The sequence below is a fragment of the Babylonia areolata genome, chromosome 21, assembly GCF_041734735.1.
Source record: "Babylonia areolata isolate BAREFJ2019XMU chromosome 21, ASM4173473v1, whole genome shotgun sequence".
NCBI classification, from domain to species: domain Eukaryota; kingdom Metazoa; phylum Mollusca; class Gastropoda; order Neogastropoda; family Buccinidae; genus Babylonia; species Babylonia areolata.
This window is the reverse complement of record NC_134896.1, coordinates 37,251,197-37,272,538: the sequence shown is the minus strand read 5'-3', so window position 1 is coordinate 37,272,538 and position 21,342 is coordinate 37,251,197. Positions and strand designations below refer to the sequence as shown.

Below are 21,342 nucleotides of genomic sequence, written 5' to 3'. Positions count from 1 at the left end.
AAGTCGTCAGCCTATAAAGCTAACCACTTCACCATTGTGGCTGGTGAATGATGGTAGTTTGTAAAAAAAACTTTGTGGATGACTGTATGTGTATGATAGTTGTGTACGACTGTGACCATCAAAACAGCAGAGGAGGCAACTGCTGTTTCGACTACAATACCATGGCAAAGAACTGGTCGGGCTTAAGGTCTTGGAGAAGAAATTTGCGCTCGCAGAGTTAACACTACTGCCCGACACATGTACATACACATGTAATATACATCTTCACACATAATAACTGATGCAAAACACACATGATATAGACTTCTTTTCTCCAACCTATGGCACTGCTCAGTGACTTATTGCTCACCAAGGTTTTGTTTGAAATGTCTGACAATAACAATGCACAATCCTTTTTTTTTTTTTTTCAGAGACACCAACAATTTATAAAGCTTGTCTTTCTCAGTGTGTGTGTGTGTGTGTGTGTGTGTGTGTGTGTGTGTGTGTGTGTGAGAGAGAGAGAGAGAGAGAGAGAGAGAGAGAGAGAGAGAGAGAGAGAGAGAGAGAGTGTATGCACATGCATGCACACCTGCTTGTGTGTGTGTGTGTGTGTGTGTGTGTGTGTGTGTGTGTGTGTGTGTGTGTGTGTGTGTGTGTGTGTGTGTGAGAGAGAAAGAAAGAGAGAGAGAGAGAGAGAGAGAGTGTGTGTGTGTTTCAGAGTAAATGCATGCTTGTTTGTGTGCATGCACTGTGTTCATGCATGCATGCACATGTACTCTGGTGCACACACACACATGCAAACATAACTGTAGCATCCATGCATGAATGCACACGTTGTGCGACATCAACAGAAACATATACAGCCAGTGAAAAAGAGGAGGCAGGCTGAGACAGAGACACAGACAGACAGGCACATGGACAGACAAGAGGAAGCAAAACAACAGAAGGCACACCTTCGCATCATGACACCATGCACATCTACCATCCACAACATCCATCATCGCACCGACAGCAAAATGACAAGCCTCAGGAACAACGGAAAACTCAGGTACAACAACAACAACAACAACAACAACAGTTGTCAGCAACAAGAAAGGTTATGAAGAAGAACAAGTTTGTGCGCACAGTGATTCTGAACGCATTGACAAGTGCACCATGCTTTGGCTTGTGACAACAGTGAGAACGGTTAATAGTGGGGCATGATCAGAGCTGAGACTCTTTACTTACACTTCTACAGTTACCCTATGCTCGCCAGTCATTTCTCCCTCCCCTCCACCAGACCTTGAGTGGTGGTCTGGATGCTAGTCATTTGGATGAGATGAAAAACCAAGGTGCCATTTTGTATTTGTACACAAATGCATGCACTTCGAGCACACTAAAGAACCCATGTCAGCAAAAGGGTAGTCCCTGGCAAAATTCAGAAGAATCCACTCTAATATGTGTGTGTGTGTGTGTGTGTGTGTGTGTGTGTGTGTGTGTGTGTGCATGATTGAAGCCTTACTTAATGACAAATGGACTGAAAGATGAGTGCCTAAGGACCAAAACTTATACTATTTCACTATGCACACATACATCCATGCACTCACACTCACATTCACACACACACACACAAACACACACAGAGCATGCACATTCAGGTCACATTTCCCCATATCTAGTTCATTACACCCCCTCCCCCACCCAGCCCCCTTCCAACCCCCTCTTTTATCTTTTCTGTTTGTTTGTTGTCGTTTGTTAAAAAAAAAAAAAAAAAAAAAAAAAAAATCCTGGCCATTAAAGTATGCTTCATTTTTCACTCGAAAAAAAAATACCGCACTTCTTAGGATACAAATCGATGTTCTAATTACATGTATGAGCGATGACGCTGAGTAACAGTATGCTCACAGCAAGACACAACAAAAGGAAGCACAACATTGCTGTGTGCGTGAAGTGAACGTGTGTGTGTGTGTAGCACGCAGCCAGCACCAACAACCACTAACCTCATGTGTACGATAACCAAGAAAAGTAAACATCACTACAGAGATTTGTGCGAGGCAATGAAAATGAAGAGAAACAGAGAGAGAGAGAGAGAGAGAGAGAGAGAGAGAGGGAGAGTTGAGATTTGTATGTCATTTCGACGGGCGCAATAGCCAAGTGGTTAAAGCGTTGGACTTTCAATCTGAGGGTCCCGGGTTCAAATCTCGGTAACAGAGATTTTTCCAATCTCCCGAGTCAACACAGATACAGACCTGCTTCTGCCTGAACTGCCTTCGTGTGAAAACACAAGCAGAAGATCAAATACCCACACACATTAAAGATCCTGTAATTCATGTCAGCGTTGGGTGGGTTGTGGAAACAAGAACATCCCCAGCATGCACCCCCCTGAAAACGGAGCACGGCTGCCTACATGACAGGGGTAAAAACGACAGGGGTAAAAACGGTCATACACGTAAAAGCCCACTTGTGTACATACAAGTGAACATGGGAGTTGCAGCCCATGAACGAAGAAGAAGTCATTCCATGACAGAACTTAGCATGGAATGACAACATCGTGTGCTCTCTTCTCCCCTGATGATACGTTGAACAGCATGATGGCACAGGGCAACATCATCAAACAAAGCACACTGTGTGTATGTGTGTGTGTGTGTGTGCATGCGTGCGTGTGTGCATGTGTGTGTGTGTGTGTGTGTGTGTGTGTGTGTGTGTGTGTGTGTGTGTGTGTGTGTGTGTGTGCTGTGTTTTTGTGTGCATGTGCGTGCGTGTGCGTGTGTGCATGTGTGAGTGTGTGTTTGTGTGTGTGTTGTGTGTGTGTGTGTGTGTGTGTGTTTGTGTGTGTGTTGTGTGTGTGTGTGTGTGTGTGTGTGTGTGTGTGTGTGTGTGTGTGTTCTGTTGGACAAGTTGCTTTTATTTTTTTTAAAGAACTGCGCAATCAACAACCATTTAGCTGAAGATCTAGTCATCAGCCACGTCCATATGAAATGAGTAATGTGCGGCTTATGTTCAAACGTGTGTGTGTGTGTGTGTGTGTGTGTGTGTGTGTGTGTGTGTGTGTGTGTGTGTGTGTGTGTGTGTGTGTGTGTGTGCATGTGAGTATGCATGCACAAGTACTCATACTGATCTGCACATGTGTAAAAAAAAAAATAAATAAAAAAAACAACAAAAAAACAACAACTGCTGTATCTGTATTTGTATATGATTTTCGATTTCTGTTTGTACCTTTTTATGCACTAGCCCTCCTCCCATCCCCAACTATTCCGTGTGACCCCTGGTACACTCGGTAATAAGACATATTTTGTTCACTTGGTAATAAGACATATTTTGTTCTAGTCTATTCTCTCTCTGCTTGTCTGTTGGGCAACCAGTTTGTGACTGTGTCAGTGGAAGAGTGACTGAACAGTCAGCTTCAGAGCAGATCTATTGCACTTCCTCCCCCCCCACCCCCCCTCCATTCCCCCCCTTTTCCACTGAGACAACCGTCTGTTCTACGAAGAAAATGGTGTATTCTATGAAGAAAAGTGTCCATGCAGCAACAATAGACCTGACTTAAAATTGTCTATGAGGCAGGCATCTGATTTGTTGCAATTCTCTGTGAGACATGTTCATTTCTTCTTTACTGTTGATTAATGATTAGACAGTTAACCATCCTTTTTTTTCCCCCCTGAAAAATGCACTACTTAGATAATGAATCAGAATCAGGCCTGCTGACTTGTCTTTGCTCCACCGGTAGATTCTTTCACTGACCCTCTGTCTCTGTAGCTGGGGAGGGCGAGTAGAAATTGGGCATGACAAGTAGATTGTTTTGTTATTTACTTCACCCCACGAGTAGATTGTTTTGTTATTTACTTCGCCCCACAAGTAGATTGTTTTGTTATTTACTTCGCCCCTGAAGTAGATTGTTTTGTTATTTACTTCACCCCACAAGTAGATTGTTTTGTTATTTACTTCACCCCACAAGTAGATTGTTTTGTTATTTACTTCACCCCACAAGTAGATTGTTTTGTTATTTACTTCACCCCTGAAGTAGATTGTTTTGTTATTTACTTCACCCCACAAGTAGATTGTTTTGTTATTTACTTCGCCCCTGAAGTAGATTGTTTTGTTACTTACTTCACCCCACAAGTAGATTGTTTTGTTATTTACTTCGCCCCTGAAGTAGATTGTTTTGTTATTTACTTCGCCCCTGAAGTAGATTGTTTTGTTATTTACTTCACCCCACGAGTAGATTGTTTTGTTATTTACTTCGCCCCTGAAGTAGATTGTTTTGTTATTTACTTCACCCCACAAGTAGATTGTTTTGTTGTTTTGTTATTTACTTCACCCCACAAGTAGATTGTTTTGTTATTTACTTCACCCCACAAGTAGATTGTTTTGTTATTTACTTCGCCCCACAAGTAGATTGTTTTGTTATTTACTTCACCCCACAAGTAGATTGTTTTGTTATTTACTTCGCCCCACAAGTAGATTATTTGTTTTGTTATTTACTTCGCCCCTGAAGTAGATTGTTTTGTTATTTACTTCACCCCACAAGTAGATTGTTTTGTTATTTACTTCACCCCACAAGTAGATTGTTTTGTTATTTACTTCACCCCTGAAGTAGATTGTTTTGTTATTTACTTCACCCCACGAGTAGATTGTTTTGTTATTTACTTCGCCCCACAAGTAGATTGTTTTGTTATTTACTTCGCCCCACAAGTAGATTGTTTTGTTATTTACTTCACCCCACAAGTAGATTGTTTTGTTATTTACTTCACCCCACAAGTAGATTGTTTTGTTATTTACTTCACCCCACAAGTAGATTGTTTTGTTATTTACTTCGCCCCACAAGTAGATTGTTTTGTTATTTACTTCACCCAACAAGTAGATTGTTTTGTTATTTACTTCACCCCACAAGTAGATTGTTTTGTTACTTACTTCACCCCTTAAGTGGATTGTTTTGTTATTTACTTCACCCCACAAGTAGAATGTTTTGTAACTTACTTCACCCCACAAGTAGATTGTTTGTTACTTACCTGAAGTGGATTGTTTTGTTATTTACTTCACCCCACAAGTAGATTGTTTTGTTATTTACTTCACCCCACAAGTAGATTGTTTTATTATTTACTTCACCCCTGAAGTAGATTGTTTTGTTATTTACTTCACCCCACAAGTAGATTGTTTTGTTATTTACTTCACCCCACAGGTAGATTGTTTTGTTATTGTTTTTTTGTGAGACGAATTTTTCTTCTGTGTGAAATTCAGGCTGCTCTCCCCTGGGGGAGAATGCATCACCACAGGGCAGCACGCCCCATATTTTCATTTTCTTCTTTTCTATTTCCAAGTATATTTTGTATTGCTATCAATACCTAATCATACCTTTAAAAACCTAATAAAAAACATTATATATATATATATATATATATATATATATATAGATAGATAGATAGATAGATAGATAGATAGATAGAGATATATCCAAGTTTCCCACGACACACACTGAAAAGAGAGCTTTGCTGATAACACACAACTTTATCAGTCGGTTTCCATAGCTGAATTTGATGCACTGGTGACTCAAACACGGGAGTGCATTGCTGGCTTAAAGGACTGGACGACTCTCAACAAGCTGCAACTAAATGATGATAAGACTGAATTTATGATAACCTGTCCAAAGAAGTTTCGTCAACATCCTTCCTTTCCTGACTCTGTTCTGATCAATTGCACACCTGTTTCACTTTCTCCTTCTGTTCGCAGTCTTGGTGTAATCCTGGACCAGTCTCTTTCTTTCCAACAGCACATTTCGAATATCTGTAAAGTTGCCTATCTGGAACTGCGTAGAATCAGCTCTATCCGCCATTATCTCTCAACCGATGCAACCAAGACACTTGTATGCTCTCTGGTTCTCTCAGGATTGGATTACTGCAACTCTCTTTTGGCCGGCCTTCCCAAATATCTATCAGACAGACTCCAACGAATTCAGAACAACGCTGCCAGACTCATTTGCAGAGCTTCTAAATTTGACCATGTTTCTCCTCTCCTTCAGTCTCTCCACTGGTTGCCTGTTTCTGATCGAATAGACTATAAGCTATCCACTTTGACCTTTTCTGCAGTCAACGGATTTGGCCCCAAGTATCTTTCTAACTCCTCCATATCTATACTCCATCTCACCAGCTCCATTCTTCCTCTGATACTTGACTTCTCAGGATACCTCATGTCAGAAGTAAGACCTATGGACACAGATCGTTTTCAATCACCAAAGACGTGGAACAAGCTCCCTGATAACCTCCGTCATTCTGATTCCCTCGCATCTCTTAAATCTTGTCTCAAAACTCATCTTTTCCCTCAGCAATAAGTTCAATTGTGGCAGGTCCACTTCCTTTGCGTTAGCTGTGCTAGACTATGTGTGTATATATATGTATGTGTACATAACTACATGCATGCATATGTTTCTGTAAGTTTGTGCCTGCCTATGTGTGCGTATGTGTTAGGGTAGCTATTAGATACACATGTATGTTAAAATGTATTATGCATTGTGTGTGTGTGTGTGTGTGTGTGTGTGTGTGTGGTGTGTGTATGTAACATTGATGTAATGTTTTATGTTAACAAAAGTGTTTTTGTAAAGCACATAGAGCAGATTTCTGGATAGTGTGCTATATAAGTATCCATTATTATTATTATTATTATTATTATTAAGTTATAAAAACTTCACTGAAAAAAGAAACACAACAACAAAAACACCCAACAAACTAGCCATGCAAATTCATCCAAGCAACTCAATCCTAACCGGGTGTGAACTGTGTTCTAAACTAACAGTAAGTAAGAGACACTGAGATCTGCCTGACTCTATGGTGAACATGCAAGGTGGGTGTGGATGCACGGAACGGGATGACGATTCGTTCCCGCTCGCCGCCACACGCACTGTTGTGTCTCTGCTAGCGATGTGAAGGCCACACAGACTTTTGCAGGCTGACTAGCAACAACCGCTAGCCTCCTATCACACAACACCCAGCCACAATATCAACACGAACACAGGCAGGACTGGGTGAGTGGGGAAGGGGGTAGGGTGGTGGCAACTGGGAGTTGGAGGGGAAAGGGGGGAAAGGAGAGAGGGGACCAGGTGGGGGGGGGGGGGGGGGGGGGCACTGCTGGCAATCTCCACTTACATCATCCTCTTCTATCTCTTCTGGAAGCTGAGTCAAAGTGCAAGGGAAAAGAAAGAAAGAAAGAAAGAAAGAAAAATAAAAAATAAATTCAGAACTCATCATAATCAAACTGATTCAAATCACATATATGCATGTAACTAACAGAATGCAATTAAATGGTACTTTGTACAAAACTGAGAAATGAAAAAAAAAAAAAATGTATACTGCATGTTAAAACCAACCAAACCAACTGATGACAACAAGTGCACAAGTACCTATGGAAAAGTAAGCTATACTGGCATCTACACAGAATCACTTCCAAAAGAAAAAGAACGAAAAGAAAGAAGAAACAAAAACACTGCAAGAAAATTAAAAAAAAACTTATGCAAGAGAGGACACCTTCTTTGGCATGCTCACATTAACTTCAGAAAATGAACTGCAGCTGTTTTACATTTCTATGCTGCCTTAGAGATAATAGAGACTAAACATAACTGGACACAATGAAGCAATCATGTCCCTTTCCTTTAAAAAAAAACCAAACAAAAAAAAAAACCAACAACTTTTCTTTGTTCACGTCTTGGTCATTCATTTGACTGCTTACTGTTTTGTGCTGTTTCGCTTTGGTTTTGTTTTGCTTTTTTTGTCTTCTGTTTTGTTAAAAGATAAAAAAACAGGCTTTAACATATCAAAGATTGATGAGAGTAAAAGACGAAAAGCAAATGTAAAAACCGACAAATAACAGAGACAGGCAGGCAGAAAAAGCAAGCAGGGTCTTGCATATATACATATGATAATTATATTCACTGAATGCAAGTACTACGGATGGCATCTCCATTTCTTAAAACAAATCATCCAAACACCAGTCTGTCTCCAAACAAAGAACAGCATCGCCTGAAAACCAAGGGGAGTTGGGGTGGAGGCGCTAATGAAATGAAATGAAATGAAACAAACCCACAACAGCTCAAGACTGAAGCATGGTGCTATGCTTTGCAATAAAAAAACACAAAAAAAACAACAACCAAAAAACAACAACAAAAATATCCAGTTTATCATGTCTGTACACTTTCAGTTTTATGTACAGTTCTTCTTCCACAACTGTGCTGCTTTTCATGAAACTTCAACTCTGATCATTCTTACATGTCTTACTGTAATGTAATGTGCTCATTTTAATGTGTTATAGTCATGCGCTTTCTGACACTTCTGACTGTTAGGGAAAAGCACAAGATGGATAAAATCTATCATTATCAATATCTATAATTTCTGGAAAAAACATATTCCCACTGAAAGAGTAAGAGGAACAGAAAGCACACCCCAAACAGCAGACCTACAATGAAACACCTGTCAACTTATTGTCTTGAACCCCCCACCCCCCTAAAAAAAACACCCAAAAAACCCAATGCATAAAACAAACAAAAAAACACAAAAAACCCTGTTAGCAACTGGATTCTATTTTGACAAAATCGACTAAAAGTGGTTAATCATATGACAATATGTCTGATGACTTTCTTACTATATATATGTATATATTTCTCTCTCTTTTTTTTTCATTGATAGATAGATAGATAGTTTGATAGAAAGAGAGTCACATAAAGTTATCAGAGTTAACTTTAATAATAACAATGATAAGAAAAATAACTGATAGGTTTTGTAAATGAAAGAGAAAAAAAAAAGAGAGCAAAAACACCAAGAAACAGCAATGACAGCTTAAACAACAACAACAACAACAAAAAAAAAAAAACCCCACCCCAAACAAACAACAACTTCAGAAAAAAAAAAATACCAGAGGAAAACAAGTGCAAGTAAACAAGTCTCTTTTATCACAATAAAATGACTTTAAAAAGTTGCTTTAATAATGATAAAAAAAAAAAAAAATTAAAAAAGATTAAAAAAAAGATAAAAAAAAAAGATAAAAAAAATAAAAAAAAAAAAAAAAGTGTTGGTGACATGTTGGAAGGGCAGAAGACAGAGGATCTGAGGGACAATGCGGGCTTCAAACCCTTCGGAGACAGCCATTCAAAGTTTGAATTCTCAGTTATCATGGGACAAGCATCATTTTGGGGTCACGAATGATTAAAAAAATAACAACCCCAACAACAAAAACATCAACAACAAAACAACAACAACAAACACCTTACTTGAATCTGCAAAGGGATGCGTGTTTGCCATCCACACAGCTTGGTGATTTAAACCATTTCCACAGCTGGGTGACTTGAACCATTTCCACAGCTGGGTGACTTGAACCATTTCCACAGCTGGGTGACTTAAACCGTTTCCACAGCTGGGTGACCGTTTCCACAGCTGGGTGACTTAAACCATTTCCACAGCTGGGTGACTTGAACCATTTCCACAGCTGGGTGACTTGAACCGTTTCCACAGCTGGGTGACCGTTTCCACAGCTGGGTGACTTAAATCATTTCCACAGCTGGGTGACTTGAACCATTTCCACAGCTGGGTGACTTGAACCATTTCCACAGCTGGGTGACTTGAACCATTTCCACAGCTAGGTGATCTAAATCATTTCCACAGCTTGGTGACTTAAACCGTTTCCACAGCTGGGTGACTTGAACCATTTCCACAGCTGGGTGACTTGAACCATTTCCACAGCTAGGTGATCTAAATCATTTCCACAGCTTGGTGACTTAAACCGTTTCCACAGCTGGGTGACTTAAACTGTTTCCACAGCTGGGTGACTTAAAATCATTTCCACAGCTGGGTGACTTAAATCATTTCCACAACTGGCTGATCCAAAACCATTTCCACAACTGGGTGACTCAAACCATTTCCACAACTGGCTGAATCAAAACCATTTCCACAACTGGCTGAACCAAAATCATTTCCACAACTGGATGACCCAAAACTATTTCCACAACTGGACGACCCAAAACCATTTCCACAACTGGGTGACCCAAATCATTTTCCCAACTGTCTGACCCAAACTATTTCTGCAACTGGCTGACTCAAATACCATTTCCGCAACTGGCTGACCTAAATCATTTCTGCAACTGGCTGACCTAAATCATTTCCACAACTGGCTGACCCAAAACCATTTCCACAACTGGCTGACCCAAAAACCATATCCACAACTGGCTGACCCAAAAACCATTTTCACAACTGGCTGACCCAAAAACCATATCCACAACTGGCTGACCCAAAAACCATTTCCACAACTGGCTGACCCAAAAACCATTTCCACAACTGGCTGACCCAAAAACCATTTCCACAGAACACCAGGGCAGGGGAGGGGGAAAAACCCAAACAAGTGCAGGCAGACAACTCTTCCTCCGTCACGAAAAAAACCCAAAAAGTTAACTTTATGAAATGAATAAATATCTGAGGGTGCATGGTGCGTGGTGGAGGATGAGGGGGTTTGGGGGGAGGGGGGGAGTGCATCATCATCTGTTTTACCTTTTTGGCTGCCTGTGCGGCATAGCGCTGATCAGGGACAAACAGTGGAGAATCAAGATGGAGAATTAAACAGCTCAGTTTATTCTAACCATGAAGAAAGTGGCTATGAAAAAAAACCAAAAAAAAAAACCCCCCAAAACGAAACAAAAACAAAATAATAAGATGAATAAAAACAAAAAATAAAAAACACACGCTCAACGTCGCGTTTTATGACGGCCAATCAATGAGACAATTCCCGAACAGAAGCATGCCACAGATATGTTTTCTTCTTCTACTTCTTCTTGTTTTCATTATCATCATTGTCATTATTTATTATCATCATTACTGTCAAAATTCAGGGTAAAATGAAGATTGTTGTGAGAAATCTATGCCTTCTATAAGCACACATAAATAAAACCAAAGAGTAATGAATCTGAAAAAAAAACCCAATGACAACAAAAAACTATAAACAAACACACAAATAACAGAATCAGCTCCAAATCTGCATCCAAAGCCAGATGAAAATCAAACGGCTTGAAGCAAGTCAGTTCAAAGCTGGAAACAATTAGAAAAACAAAACAAAAAAACAAACCCCCCCAAAAAACCATTTCTGCATACTGACAACTCTGAACAAAACCACCAGCAAAAGGGACACTCTGCTCCACTCAAACTTCCATAAAAAAAAAAAAAAAAAATCAAAGAATCCTTCCACACAAGACCGACTGAACTGACCCCCCCCCCCAAAAAAAAACAACAACAAACAAACATAAAAAACCACCCCACCCTAAATAACAAAGCAACACATAATCACACAAGCATATGTAACTAAACGCAGCTCAATGTGTTTCAAATTCAAAAGAAATGACAGAAAATTACAAACTAAATTAAAAAAAAAAAAAAAAAGAGATAAAAAGGTACTGCAGAAAAATTAACCCTTTCACCACCAAGCTCACATTTAGGCACAGGCGTGGTAGAGGACCCATGTCACTGAAATGTGACCATTCCTTGAACCTACTGCTCTTAATATTCGGTGGTAGGATAGGCCATATTTTCTATACATTGCAGGAGGAATCCCCAGCTATTCTCTTAGCCACTGTCTTTTCTGTGTTTATACCAAAAGGGAATTCTGTGCTCTAAATTGACTGCCGGTGAAAGGGTTAATCGGAAGCACTCTATCGATGCAAAACATGAATATATAATGTAAAAAAAAAAAAAAAAAAAAAGTAACATAAACTAAAAAAAGCCCCATATAAAACAGAATTCTCGAAACCTGGGAAGCAGGGGTAAAAAAAACAAACCCCGACAACTGATTTTCTACATAATGTGAAAAGAAATCTGTATGACAAGTAGCAGTCACAACAAAGAAAAAGAATGTCACCTACATGATCATCCTGATCAGGAGGAACAGGTTAAAAAAAGAAGAAGAAAGAACAGAAATTCATTTCAAAAACAATAATAATACACATTTCAATCACAAGACTCCATACCGCGAGCATATTAAAAAAAAAAAAAAAAAAAAATCATAAGAAACAGCCAGAAGACCTGATTCCCAAGATATATAACAGACATTCACTGACAGAGAAAGTCCCACATCCAGATCACAAGCATGTATATGTATGCAAAGTACTGAAGATTGCAACGCCGTTCCCATTCCACAAGAAAGGTCGAAAGTTCACACAACTCAAAACATAACAAACATTCGGATAAATTTCAAAACATCTGAGCAAATAACAACCCCTCCAAAGAAGATAAAAACAGCACTGATAATGCTATCAGTGAAATACACAGACTTCACAGAAACCTTAAGGACCACTTCAGAAAAGTAGATATACTTTCATAAAATGTAAAAAAAACAACCCCCCCCCCCAAAAAAAAAAAACCCCACTAAAAATTCGAGAAATTATTCTAAGTATGCAGGCTGCACACGTTCTACAAATGGCCTCTCACTGTTTGAACACGCAGCACATGTGCACGATGAACAGCTTGAAAAATATGTTTGAAAAATTGATGCCATCGCCAAAAATTGTACAGCTTCTCTGTGGTTTTTGGACTCACGTGTGTAAACAATGCGAGTCTATGTAATAACCCAGTGTTCGGTTGTCTCTCTGTGTGTGTCTGTATGTATGTCTGCGTGTCCGTGGTAAACTTAAACACTGTCATTTTCAGTAGAAATACTTTGTATGCCAATACCAAATTTGGATTAAATGTAGTGGGGAAAAAATCTTCACAGATATACCAATAAAAAAAAAAAGGTTGTAAGTCTTCTGGATTAAGCTGTATTTCTAAATCGCTGACAGTTTATTTCGCTAAGGATCCCAATAAAAAAAAAAAAAATCACAATAAATGTTTTGGTCTCAAGACAGCCTGTCCTCGTTTTTCTTGTTTGCAAATAATTAAAAGAAACACAAATTCTGGACAGAACACATACAGTGACACTAACGACATCATCAATGTGTTTACTGCAAATGAATATTTGAAAGTGGATACTGAATTAACGAGAATGAACATGAAAGAGAAATTGAATGCACCGCGTAGTCTCTGTAAGCCTGTTGAACAAGCAGATCTGGAGAAAACGTATGCCTGAGGTGATGGCAACGTCCCCTTTACTGCGGACTTTTAAAAAATTCCTTAAATAATCAAGATATACCAAAATAATATCATTTAAACGGTGTTATCACCTCAAATACTGTAATTGATCTATAACACAAAAAACAAAGAAACAAAACAAAACAAAAAAACCTGAAAACGTTTAGATATTAATTTTTGAACGTCACTGGTAGGCGCACCTTAGCGCCATAAGTCTACTTTGACTCAAACCGAATGTGTTTGGTTCGAACCTGCTAACATACTCTTGTTCTTTTCTTTTTTCTCTCCCCCCGCCCCTCCCCGAAACTTTATATCACTAAAGACAGAACACAATTTAACATTTTTAAATGTTTTTATTACTGGATAGAGTGTGTATCACAAGTGAGTCTTGAAGGCCCTGCTTCTCTAGTCATTGTAAAAACTGAAAGTGCACACGAAGCGGGAAAGCACCTGTAGTTACAAGCGGCGGCGCTCATTACACTGGCTGCACACGATGCTGCTGTTTGTGAAGAAAATTCAGCACCACTTCATCATGCCCCCAAGAAGACAACTGTGCAAGTTCCCCCCCTCCCCCTTAGTGGTCCTTAACTATTCGTGAACCCTGTGTATGAAGATAACCCTGAGTGGGGCAGGCAGAACAAACCTTAGCTGCTTTGGCATCCTGAAAGCCAAGTGGGAAAGCAAGTGGTTAAAGTTTCTTTCTGCATGTGAAGTTGTACCTGAGAGTGAAGACTGCTCACACTGCCTGTAAATTACTCTGTGTGTGTGTGTGTGTGTGTGTGTGTGTTTGTGTGTGTGTGTGTGTGTGTGTGTGTGTGTGTGTGTGTGTGTGTGTGTGTATGTGTTTGTGTGTGTTTGTGTGTGTGTGCATGTGTGTGTGAGTGTGCATGCTTGTGTGTTCACCCATGCCTGTGTGCATGTGTATATACTCCACATACCGAAAGCCTCTTTTAAAGTACCAGAGGTGAATTACTGAGAAAGTATTGCATTATTTTTTTTCACTTAAAAAAAAAAAAAAAAAAAAAAATCAAATGTGCTATGTTTGCAGAAAATGTGCTCATATAATTATGTCTAACTAGGTCAAAGTACTGTAACTGAAAACCAAAATTGTGCTATCATTTAATGGATTGAAAATGCTGCACCTGCAATACCCCCCCCCCCCCCTCCAACCCCCCACATGCTAACGTCAGGCCTTTTAAAACAAAGACTATAACACAAACCTTTTAAAACAAAGATACAGTGCACAGGTCTTTTAAAACAAAGACCTAGAGCACAGGTCTTTTAAAAAAAAAGTTATCAATACAGAAAGACCAGAATACAGACCTTTTTATGACATAAGACTCAGAACACAAACATTTCATGACAAAGGCCCAGACCACAACTCTTTTATAACAAAGGCCCAGAACACAAACCTTTAACACAAACCTTTTAAAGCAAAGTCGCAGAAGACAACCCTTTTAAAACAAAGACCCAAAAGACAACCCCTTTAAAACAAAGACCCAAAAGACAACCCCTTTAAAACAATGACCCAGAACAAACACCTTTCATGACAAAGGGAAGAAGGCGACCACACTTACATCACTCTCAAAGTCCTCAGTCAGGATTTCCAGCTGCTGTGCGTGTTTCTCCAGCTGAGAGAGGTAGGCAATGGGGTTGAGCAAAGCATCCGCATAGGCTGCACACACACACACACACACACACACACATAGGCATGTCAGTCAGTTGTGTTCAATGATGACCATCAGAACAGCAGAGGAGGTAACTACTGTCCCGACTATCTGGGCTAGAATTTGATTATAGTCTCGTCCAAGTTGCATCCCCACTCTCTCCGCCTAGAGGGTTTTAGAACAGTCAGCGTTGGGATGGTTCCTAAAGGCCAACTAGCCCCCAAGGCTGCAGCGCTAAGAGCCAGTGCAATTTTGCCTGCTAGTTTGAGTGTCATAGTCTTTCACAAAAGACTAAGCTGTAAATGATTTCCCATTGATTGGAGAAACCACTGATAGTACAGCTCTGACTTTGCTGTAGGCCGAACTGTAAACTTATGTCAATCTGTGTAATAAGCTGAGTGTTGGGTACACACATACACACACATACACACACGCACACACACACACACATGCGCATGCACACACAAACACACGCAAACACACACACACAAGTGCACACACACACACACACATCCAATGACAGTAAACTGTGGTAAGTTTTTGTCACTGTTCACAGATCATGGTGAAGTTTGAATATAAAAGAAGTGGTAACATTTCTTGGTCTCTTTCTCAGAAAATAAATTGGCGTATTAATTCAAAAAAGATTTATCTATCTATTTATTCATTCATTCATTTATTTCATTGTAAGTTCTTTCTTCAAGTAATTTGACCCAGCAACAATGATTTCAACGTACATTTCGTTTCTCTGCAATAACAGTACAGTTAAGATTTTCCACCCTAAAATTACCCTTAATCTCATATACTTACCATGACCTGGTGGTTATATGGATAGGATATGGATACTAATATAGTGCCTATCCCCAGTCTTACATCCATCTTATGGTTATATCTATTTTACCTGGTAGTAATATTTTGAGTATTGTGATACTGATGTTAAATATTCTGACATAACACGTACATCACTTAGGTATTCTGATTTGTGATAATGAAGCGCATGATGAGGGATGTGTTGTGTATGCTGGTTTTAATGTGGGTGTGAACATAAATCAGTGTTTGTTTGGATGATGGTGCAGCGTAATGCATGTAAGTTTTTGTCTTTGTGTTTAAATGCGTGTTTTGCACATCAGTTTTTACATCACACCATGCTTCTGAGCATGTTTTAAATGGGAAGGTACTGCATAAATGGAATAATTATCATTGGTTGTAGCAGCAGTAGTAATAGTAGCAACAGTAGTAGTAGTAGTCGTAGTAGCAGCAGCAGCAGTCGTAGTAGTAGTAATAATAGTAGTAGTCTTTTCATATTTATATATTATTGTTATTGTTGTCATTGTTGTTGTCATTCTTCTTCTTCATCTGATCTCATCATCATCATCATCTCATTACAATTTATTGATAATAATGATGATGATGATTAATCATTATCATTGTCACCATCATCATTTTTTTCTTGGACATCATTCTTCTTCTTCTTCTTATCGTCATGGCAGTACCATATCTACCCTACCTGCGAACTGGTCAGGAACGTAATCATTGATGATGATGTGCACAAAGATGGTGGGCAGCATCAGAGCCTGGTTGGCCTCGTTGCGGAGGGGGATGTGGCGGAAACCTGTGAGAGGAACAACTGGTTAACCCTTTCACTGCTAAACCTTGGTGAAATGACATCAGCACGGTACGGAAGAGGTGAACTGAAAGAACTACCACTTGTTGAATTTTAACTCATTCTACCCCCACAGCTACATGCCTGCTACAAGTGCTCTGGACCAGCACTACATGAGACCACTGTACAAAAAACAGGGTGGTTCAACAGTGAAAATCGATGGAGAACTGTTGATTTAATGGGTCAAATAAAGTTCATTTTCATGCTTTCACGATCCTTAAACGGTTCAATTTAGAATACCAACTGTACCAAGCAAGAATGAACGAAATTAGAATAGTGTGTTGGTATGAGAATACTTGTGCCTGGTCCACAGGGGAAGTAATCATGATACGAGTTAACTTGTACCTGGAGTAGAATGAGTTAAAAGAAAGTGGCGGGACTGATTTTACTGCACTAAAAACAAAGGGGGCACCAGCTGTATGGTCAGAGCGTTAGACTTTCAACCTGAGGGTCCTGGGTTCGAATCCTGGTAATGATGCCAGGTAGGTTAAGGGTTGAGATTTCTTATATCCTCAAGGTCAATAGATGTGCAGACCTGTTAGTGCCTGAATCCCCCCTCATGTGTAAACACATGCAGAAGATCAAATACACACATTAAAGATCCTGTAATCTATGTCAGTGTTTGGTGGGTTATGGGAACAAGAACATAGCCCATCCTCCTGAAAACGGAGTAAAACTGCTTACATGACGGGGATAAAATGGTTATACATGTAAAAGCCCACTTGGGCATTCAAGTTAACGTGGAGGCATAGCCCATGATTGAAGAAAAAAAATAAAAAAAATTACTGCAGTCATCCCAAGAGGCAGGAGTCCAAACAAAGAAACGGTGACAATCAACTGTCCTGACCTGTGACTCCATCTCAGTCAGGGTAACAGTCCTTCACTGTGACGAGTGTACTGGTCGGCAGCAGTAAAGGGGTTAATTTTGAATCTTTTTTTTTTTTTTTTTTTTTTTTTTTTTACAGATATGTTCCCGTTTGTCAGTCTTGTGTTCAAGTACTTTACTGTCCTGTTGTTTGTGACAAAAACAAAGCAGAAAATCTGCTTTTTAATGCGTTGATACACACATGCATGCACACACACACATGCACATACACACACACCCACACCCGCCCAACCCCCACCCACACAAACAGACATACATGAACACACATGAACACGCATACACAGATATCCAAATACCTTATACCAGTGTGCAAAAATGCTGCAATACAGAATACAAATTCACAACCACATGCACACACTAACAGGCACACTAACACACACACACACACACACCCATGCATACATAATAACACAAACACACACACACACGCACATACACACATGGACACATACACACACAAACACACCCACCCATCAACACACACACACACACACACATGGACACATACACACACACCTAATATCACTTCAAGTGGAAAGACGTTAAACTGAAAATGATACACACACAAACACACCCACCCATCAACACACACACACACACACACACACACACCCTACACCCTAACGCAAACACTAAAGACATCAGGAACAAGCACACCACAACAAGATCTCACACACCAGATGACCACGACTCCTTCCCTACCTGGCCGCAGTCCCTCCACAGGCATGATCCGGTGACCAATCAGTTTCCCCGTTTCTTCATACACGCCCAGCCGAACAATAGCCAGGTTTGGTAGCACAACCTTTCCGATAAAATCAGAAATGAATCACACATAATAAAAGACAAGCAAACAACCCCCTCCTCCCCCCCAATCCCCCCTCAAGGTATATGTGATGTGTGTGTGTGTGAATGTGTGTGTGCATTTGTGTGTGCATGCATGCATATGTGTGAGCATGTGTGTGTGTGTTTGTACGATACGATACAATACAAAATAATATAATAATACAGTACAATACAATAAAATACAATGCAACACAACACAAATACAATCTAACTACAATACAATAAAGTACAATACAGTACAATAAAATGCAATGCAACACAATGCAAATACAAATACAAATACAACACAATACAATGCAATATAATGCAATGTAATACAAAGCAATACAACATAACACAACACAATACAGCAAAACACAAAAACATAGCAATGCAACACAATGCAACGCGACACAACGTAACCCCACCCCACCCACCTTCTTGAAGACACACCACAACGCAATACAATACAACCCACTCCACCCACCTTCTTCTTGAAGACACACCACAACCCAACTCCACCCCACCCACATTCTTGAAGACACACCACAACACAATACAATACAACACAACCAATCTTCTTGAAGGCACCACAACACAACGCAACACAACTCCACCCCACCCACCTTCTTGAAGACACACCACAACGCAATACAATACAACACAACTAACCTTCTTGAAGACACAACAGAACCCAACCCAACCCAAACCAACCCACCTTGAAGAAACAACACAATGCAACACAATACAACACAACCAACCTTCTTGAAGACACAACACAGCACAATGCACCACACCACACCACACCACACCACAACCAAACCCAACCCCACCCCACCCCACCCACCTTCTTGAAGAAACAACACAGCACAATGCACCACACCACACCACACCACACCACAACACAACCAAACCCAACCCCACCCCACCCACCTTCTTGAAGAAACAACACAGAACAATGCACCACAGCACAGCACAGCACAGCACAGCACAGCACAGCACTGCACACTACACCAAACCCACCCCACCCCACCCACCTTCTTGAAGAAACAACACAGCACAATGCACCACACCACACCACACCACAACACAACCAAACCCAACCCCACCCCACCCCACCTACCTTCTTGAAGACAAAGGGTTCCTCATCATACACAGGATTCAGGCCGTTGTTGGGCACCGTCTTGGTGCGGAACTTCTTCCTGACCGTGTCCGTGGGCAGTCCGTACATGTCAACCTCCACGTACGTCCCCACACGCTTGTCGGACAGAAACTGACCCGATATCACCTGCAACAGGCAGAAACTGACCCGATATCATCTTGCAACAGGCAGAAACTGACCTGATATCACCTTGCAACGGGCAGAAACTGACCTGATATCACCTTGCAACAGGCAGAAACTGACCCAGTATCACCTGCAACGGGCAGAAACTGACTCAGTATCACCTGCAACGGGCAGAAACTGACCCAGTATCACCTGCAACAGGCAGAAACTGACCCAGTATCACCTGCAACGGGCAGAAACTGACCCAGTATCACCTGCAACAGGCAGAAACTGACCCGATATCACCTTGCAACAGGCAGAAACTGACCCGATATCACCTTGCAACAGGCAGAAACTGACTCGATATCACCTTGCAACAGGCAGAAACTGACCCGATATCACCTTGCAATGGGCAGAAAATGATCCAATATCACTTTGCAATGAGCAGAAACTGACCCAGTATCACCTGCAACAGGCACCCTGAATCCTTGTGGTCAGTCTGAAGCATTGTCGTTTCTCTCTCTCTCTCTCTCTCTCTCTCTATTTATTTAAAAAAAAAAAATTTCCCTTGCAATGAAGGTTATATTTTCTCTTCAACATCATCACCTTGACAATTTTCCTGTGACAAGTTGCATATTACACAAGCATGGTAATAATTAGCAAGGGTACTCTCTTTATTTATTTATTTTCTGACCCGATATCACCTGCAACGGGCAACCCTGAACCCTTGTGGTCAGTCAGGAAAGTTGGTTGTTTCTCTCTCTCTCTCTCTCTCTTTTACCAGCCGCCGTGGCGAAGTGGTTAGCACAGCAGAATGACGGCTGGGAGGATGTGGGTTCGAATCCCAGCAAAGGTGTGTTTTTTGGCCCATGGCCAGCTCCTACCCAGAACTGAGTGTACTTTGGGCTTAAATGGGGAGAATGGGACCACACAGTCAAGTATCATCCACTTCATGGATGCGTCATTGAGTACACTGCTCTAATTACCTGACCAACACTGCAAGTGTCTGTATCTCTCGGGCCTGGTTGACGCCGGGATATCATCATGACAGGACGCATAGATTACAGCCTTGTCACGTGGTCTAAAACCAAAATGGATCTCTATAGCAACATTGTCATTCTCCTCCTTCTTCATCACCATTTCACCATCTTTTTATTTGACAGAAACTGACCTGATATGATGATGATTTGGATATTTATATATTGTCTATCCTTGGTCAGAGACCAAGCTTTAAGTGCTTTTCAAACATAGAGCCATTTGTGACAACAGGCTGCCTACTGGGGGTAGAGCCGACTGAGAACTGCCTTTTGGTGCTCATCATTCATTTCCTGTGTCATTCAGTCAGGTTTCAGTTACACACACACACACACACACACACACACACACGCACAACATACACACACATACACACACACACACGCACATACACACACACACACACACACACACATACACGTAACCTTTAATGTGCATGACCATTTTTGTTTTTGCTTTTTTACCCTGCAAAATAGATATGTGCATGACTGGTTTGCTTTCCCCCTGCCATTTAGGCAGCTATACACTGTTTTCAGGGTGTGTGCATTCTGGGTATGCTGACGTGCAGCGTTTAGGTAAATGTGACAGACAGATAGGTTTTATCAACATCTATCACCTTGTGGACTGCCGGCACTAAGACTGCAGCAAAAGACCCCAGGCGTGGCTGTGTTAACTCACTCAGTACGGCCAGTCCTCTCTTCTCCTCTACACAGACCCCTCGGATGTCCAGTGGGTGTCTGAATGACCCAACCTTTAGCTTCCGTCATCAGAATTGTGGTATTCTTTGTCAACATTCACCTCTTCAGTATAAGAGCCTTCCTCTTGCAATATTTTGATGATGGTAATTGGGGTGAAACGCTGTTAACGTCGTCTCTTTCGCCGTTCGTATGGAGAGAGTTAAGGGCGGGACATGAAATGAGTGGCATGGGAGCAGTGCCACTGAAATGCTGCAGACAACAAGGCAG

At 40.7% G+C, this 21,342-nt stretch overlaps 1 protein-coding gene across 1 annotated transcript in view; it reads right to left on the bottom strand.

Annotated features, from left to right (window-relative positions):
• The window catches only part of LOC143295924 (1-phosphatidylinositol 4,5-bisphosphate phosphodiesterase beta-1-like), a 219,482-nt gene that overhangs the window by 38,840 nt on the left and 159,300 nt on the right, over window positions 1-21,342 (bottom strand). Inside the window, exons 19-23 of the mRNA XM_076607610.1 lie at window positions 19,202-19,366; window positions 17,959-18,058; window positions 16,215-16,319; window positions 14,621-14,718; window positions 13,687-13,704 (exon numbers count right to left, since the gene is read on the bottom strand). Coding sequence (XP_076463725.1) covers window positions 13,687-13,704; window positions 14,621-14,718; window positions 16,215-16,319; window positions 17,959-18,058; window positions 19,202-19,366 — 486 coding nt within the window. The remainder of the gene's footprint in view (window positions 1-13,686; window positions 13,705-14,620; window positions 14,719-16,214; window positions 16,320-17,958; window positions 18,059-19,201; window positions 19,367-21,342) is intronic.